At 35.2% G+C, this 6,380-nt stretch overlaps 1 protein-coding gene across 1 annotated transcript; it reads right to left on the bottom strand.

Annotated features, from left to right (window-relative positions):
- Positions 1–445: 445 nt before the first annotated feature.
- Positions 446–4,420, bottom strand: LOC308392455 (phospholipase A2 inhibitor subunit B-like; the record flags this gene model as incomplete). Its single annotated transcript, XM_080875514.1, has 4 exons — positions 446–2,236; positions 2,497–2,571; positions 3,724–3,837; positions 4,273–4,420. 4 exons carry the CDS (start codon positions 4,418–4,420, stop codon positions 1,851–1,853), a joined length of 723 nt encoding a protein of 240 aa, XP_080731640.1. The 3' UTR covers positions 446–1,850.
- Positions 4,421–6,380: the final 1,960 nt, after the last annotated feature.

Here is a 6,380-nt window from a genome sequence, read left to right as displayed (position 1 = left end):
TTTTGGAGTCCAATGGCCACGTTTAGCCAGATTCAACGCTTACAGTGGTTATTCTCTTGAATTATTTTTTAATCTGTAGATTACACATACAGAAAAAATGCTATAAAAAGCTTTGACCATTATTACAAACAAATGTCAGGCTTTACAAATGTTTTCTTCAAAAGGAACCTGTTATTTTAAAAGTATTAAATTTAAATTTACTTAAAACTGATAGTGCAGACAGATGATCCACCAAAATCACAATTTAATATATTTTTAAAATATTAAATGATTTTTATCTATGCACAAATTACTTATATAAAAACTTAAAGACAAGAAGATTCACATAGTCTATGCCTGGATGTTACTACCAAAATAGTAACATTTCTTACATGTGGTAGTACAAAATATTTGCTCAACTGTATGAGAATAACATCAGACACAAATCCACTATTGGTCATAACAAAATTGACTAGCACAAAGGCATTGCTTTAGTAGAAGTGTTTGTTACATTCTGGCAGAGGCAGACTGTATGTATTATGAAAAGGACCCAAAATGCAGACACCATGAAACAAAACTTAAATGTTAACAGAAAGCGAGCCGTTTATTAAGGCTGGTGAAAACATTACAAAACAAAAGGCAGAGGAGAAGCTAAACAATAACCTAAACTGGGAGAGCTAAGATAACACAGAAACCCAAAACATGAACCCTAACATGGACACAAAAATACCTAGAGCACAGAACCTGGAAACATGACACAAAGGACAACAGACAACCTGACAATGACACACTGAAAACAGAGGACTTAAATACACAGGAGGTGATTAGGGGAAGTGGGAACACATGGAGGAACAGCTGACTGACATGAGCCTAATGATAGTACAAGGGAAGTGAAACTAAATACAATGAACAAAGAACACACGACTCCTTCAAAATAAAACAGGAAACATGAGACAGACATGATAATACAAACTTGATAACATAAGACACGCAGCGTGAAACACAAAGGGTGAGGGAAACTTAAATACAGGGGAAGAAAACACAAGGAGTCTAATAACCAAATGAACTTCGCTAATCTAATGAACTTAAACATAAACAACATCCAAATAAACTAAAACTTAAAACGCTGGGTCAACAGACCCAAGAACATGACAGAGTTATTTGAAAAAAAAATGTTACTTACCTTAAAATTTCTTTAACATCTGCCTGCAAATCCACCATCCACATTTAAACATTTTACATGTCTGAGTATTTCTCTCATGATAAAACTGTGGTTATAAAGCATTTATCTAGTGAAACATATATGTATGATTTTAATCTTAGAAAGTGCAATGTACAAATTGATACAATCATGCTCAGGTAATGAAGGTGAAATGATTTAATCAAAATGATAATGTACTGCTGCTACATTCCAGGTTACAAGCTGCTTATTCATTTGGAAGCTGAAAAAATCAATACATTTAAATCTGGAAACAAGCCACAGACTAGCCTCAGACTTTGAGCTGCTAATTCTCATTCCAGCCATGTCACACTCACTAACAAGTTTGTTGTTTGATCAAGTCATGCAAATAAAGCAGAGATGAGATGCTGGGGCCACCAAACCAGAACACCCTCCATGACTTCTCACTTTGCTGGATGAATATATATATGGCTACTGTATGGTGAATGGTTACTAAATACTGCAGGTCTCGAAAGAATTTTTCATTTTACCTAAAAATGTAATAAAAGATTTGAAAGAATGATTTGACCTGTTTTATAGGAATAGGAAAATTGCGCCAGATAGATGTGTGATTACATATTTGTACTCCATTTGATTTCCCCACACCAGAACCCAAAGAGTTACACTTTACTTCATGTCATCAAAGGCATTTCTATAACTGACAAACAATGTAAGCATTCATAGAGCATTCACTTGTCACTCTCCAAACACCGTCTTCTGACAGCGTGGTGCAGCTTGGATCCTGGATGGATTTGTCTGGCTGCCCTTCTGCCCAGCTGGTAAAGGTCAGAGGTCGGTTTTTCATATCAGCTCCAAGGTTTCCCTCTGCTCTTCCATTGCTGGCATTAATCCAGACTGTTTTAGGACTGTTTTCAAACACTTCAGTGAGTAAGCTATTCTCTTTATCACTCTGGGGCAAAGCCAGCTCTAATCCTCGCTGGGAGCAGAACTCAACAGCTTGGAGGAAAGAGCCTCTTTCCTTGTTGGACACAAAATATTTTCCATCATCAACTCCTCGGGCAAAATCGTAGTTTATAACTGAAAAAAAAACAGCATAGAAAGAGAAATTGGAATGAACTACTTTTATTTTAAAGAAACCAGCAGAAAAAAGATTTCGTCTAGTCATTACACACCATGTATCCTTCCATTTAGCTTTATTGCTCAAAGTTCAAATTATTATGTTAAATAATAATCTGAAAGATAATTGAAATTTTAAAAGCAAACAAGGAAACCCCCCAGAGTTATTAATGATGGAGTTACTGTAAAACCTATGTCCTGTTGCTGCTGATGACACTTACCCAGCTCTAACTTGGTTATTGTTTCCTTTAGGGCTCTAATGGTTTGAAGGTCCTGGTCTATGTAACCAAAGAGCTCTAGATCAAACAGATAAAATTATCAGTGTTGTAGTCATTTGGGACCAACATTTCTTTGTGTATGTTTAAAATTGCAAACTGTTATTAAATAAAAGCTAGTTTTTCTCTTTTGAGCTTCAAATCTCTAATCATGCACGGCGTCAACACGTTAGCACGGTTAGCTCATTAGCGCGGTTAGCTTGTTAGCGCGGTTAGCTCGTTAACGCGTTAGCGCCATCAGCCCCTCACACGGGGCAATCTGCGCTAACTCCTTAAGGGAGATTTGCCAAGTTAATGCGGTTATGGCGTGAACGCCATTTTAATGAGATTAACGCAGACAGCACTAGTAATCAATTAAAATTATAGCTAAGATGCATTTTTTCAAATACCACATTTCTGTGTCTTTCACATTCCAAAACACATTACACTAAATATCGTTCTAAACCAAGGATCAGGTACCCCAGCATAAACAGAGTAATATAGTGTATGCAGTGAAGTGCCAAGAGGACTGCTGTGAGTAGTGACACTATATAAAACAACAATTTGATATTAATAAACCCTACTGATTAAAATGGTAAAAGTAATTTGTATAAATTACATTTAAAATTCTGCATCAAATTTAACAGAGGTTGTTTTTACTTTTGCTCCTGTCAGTCCATTCAATCGTCAGAGTCAGCTCCTATCACTGCCATTGATATGCCTAGTACAAGTCCTACTACACTCATGCTTGCCTCAATAGATTTTTATTTGGCATAGTCCTTGATTTTAGTACTTGTGTTGTTTTCACCTCAAGTCCAACACCCAGAGACTCTATACTCAAGCGGAAGCAAGGAAATCAAGGACTAGTGAGAACCACTGTCCAGGAGAAGACAACAAAGATCCATGAGTACATCAAAAACATGGCCACAACCAATTATGTGCTTAGTGAATATCTCAGGCAGAAGAGCAGCAAGAAGAGGAAACATCATGGGAGTACAGCCCCCTGTACGGCATTTACGACAGATAGATACAACGAGTGGTTGGACTGAAAGAAAGAAAGTTACAATGGTTAAGGACACTGAATGCATCTATGGGAATGTTTCATAGCAAAGAAAGTAGTTGGTGCTGCCCTTGTGTGCAAAAATGAAAAATAAAACTTAGTAACTAATGAAACTAATAAAAATTGATCTTCACCTGTTCTGCAGTCAGAATCTTCTCCAGATTGTCCAGGAAGTCCAGGTCTTCCAGGAGATCCACGTCCTCCAACTAGTCCAACATATCCAACTGGTCCATTAACTCCAGTATCTCCTTTAAAGCAGGTATGGAAGTATCATACCATATGTTCAGATATTCACTCACAGCCCAAAGAGGAAAAATTCTCTCACAACGTTAGGAAACTGGTTATACAGAGCTAAAAAGCAGTTAAATACCTTATTATTAATTAATCACTACTCAAATGGGAATTTTAGCTTCACGTCAGCACCAAAAAAAGACCATATTTAATGCACTTAACCATATATCTAAGTATAAAGTGTATATAGAAGTATAAATATATTGAGCCTCCACTATCTGATGTCATAAAATGCTCATTCAGTGTCACTGCCATTCATACTTTGTAGCATAAGCCTCTGTTGATACATCATGAAAACTTATTTGGCTATACAAAAGAATTGTAACAAGCTTTAGATAAACTATAAATAGTATCTGGTCAGTAGTCTTGTGGTTTGTAGGATTATTGCTCACCTTTTTGACCTACTGGTCCTGGTACTCCAGGTGGACCAGCTGGTCCAGGAAGTCCACTGTCTCCTTTGGGACCACGAGGACCTGGATTCTGACTGTACCCAATTGGAGCCACCAGGAAAAGGATACAAAATTGGAGCCATGCCATCATTGTTTAAATGCAGAGCTTAAAGATAAACAAGAAGGTGTTAAAGGTTTTCAAAGTTATTCAGAGATGTTAATTTGTTAAATGGTATTAACATTAAAATATAATAAAAACTCACCAGTATACAAGCAGTTGTCCACTGGGCTGCTTTGTGTGCTGCTTTCAAACAAATACAGCTCAGAACTCAAAGTCAAAAATATATGAGCCACTCGTTGAAGAGGAAATAAAAACCAGGTGAGTATTTGATTGGAAACAAGGCAGAAAAGAGACAAAAAAAACTATGAGGCCCAAAGCCTTCCTCTTTGTAACAAAAAAGGTCTGAGAAAGACTAAAGTGTGTATAGACAAACGTCCATTCAAGCAACATCATTTGATAACACTTTATAATAATTACACACTATAAAGGATTAACTAGGTGTTAGTAAGTGCTTTATTTATCACTTATAAAGTATTGCTCCTCCTTATTATGTAATTTATAAAGTTATATTCAGCTCCAAAGTGTCTTGTAATTTGTTTATTTAAGCTGACTTTACATGTGTGAAAGAACAACATCACTCTTACTATTTTGACTAATTCAGGAGCATTTTGGACCTGAACCTGAGTGGGTGCTGAGTTATCTTACTAAAGCTCGGTAACAGACTACAGACCTGAGGAAAGTTGAACTTTAGGAATCAACTAAAGTAATTAAAAACATCCCAGAGACATTTTCCTGCTTATTGGCTTAATATAATTTGTTTATAGTGTTTACAACTGTTCGTGAGGCTCTGTGAAACAGTTACTTTTGTGATAATCTCATTCATATTTTATTTTAAATGAAGAAGCTTCAGTATTTTAAAGGTAAGATATCCTGTAGCTCCAACTTCTCTTTCTGTCTTAAACCCCTCTTACCATCTTAGACGCTGTTCCAACTTACGTTGCAATCTTCTGCAAATCTCTGGGGGTTGACATTTACACCTGGCAATAAATATTGGTATGTTTTGTATCTCTTTTTGATTTGTCTGTCATTTTTCTGTTGTCAAGATAACCAAGACTTTGTGAGCTACTTGATTTTCATTAATAAATGCTTTATAAGGTAAACATAATAATCAATTTAGATGAAGTCACACAAAATGGTTAAATGACTACCAGTAATTGCCTGAATTAACTATGAATTAAAAAAAAATAAGTACATAAAATAATAATCAAATAAGGTTTTATAAAATTCTCTATTAATAAATTCACAAAAAATGAGCTCATACCTTAATCTTAATAGTGCATGTGAACTTAATAGTATACATGTAAATACTTTGATCACAGTTATATATTATATATGCATGATACATGAACCTATTAATCAAGAATAAACATTTATATCAGTTTTTTAGAAAGGAGGAGTAATGCTTTATAATGTTTTATGAATGATGACTGAAACACTTACTAATACCTTACTAATGCTTAATAGTGTGTCTTTATTATAAATTATATATTTTAATAATGTATATACTCTTATGGTTTTCTGCACTGATGGCTTTGATAGGATTGAATCACTAAGATTCATACCTCTCCGACCTTTTACATCTTTACGTTCCATCCCGTGCTCTCCGATCTCAGGACTCTGGCCTTCTAAAGGTTCCTAGAGCCAGAAAAAAGACAATTGGAGAGCGTGCTTTTTCTTTTCGTGCCCCGTTTCTGTGGAACACCCTCCCTCAAGATGTTAGGCAGGCATGCTCCGTGGAGGTTTTTAAAACTAAGCTGAAGACACATTTGTTCACCTTATCTTACAAGTCTTAATTCTATGGCTTTTAGTTTTTAAATTCTTACTGTTTTTAACTTGTATTGTGTCTTTTACGTGTATTGCTATGTATCGCTTTTTATTATTATTATTTTTTTTTTATCTCTTTAGTTTTAAACAGTTGTACAGCACTTTGTTTGAAAGCGCTTTATAAATAAAGTTATTATTATTATTATTATTATTATTATTATTAAGA

This window comes from Rhamphochromis sp. 'chilingali', assembly GCF_963969265.1.
Source record: "Rhamphochromis sp. 'chilingali' genome assembly, chromosome: 2".
Classification (NCBI taxonomy): domain Eukaryota; kingdom Metazoa; phylum Chordata; class Actinopteri; order Cichliformes; family Cichlidae; genus Rhamphochromis; species Rhamphochromis sp. 'chilingali'.
Note: the sequence above shows the minus strand (reverse complement) of the source record. Positions and strands in the feature narration are given on the sequence as shown.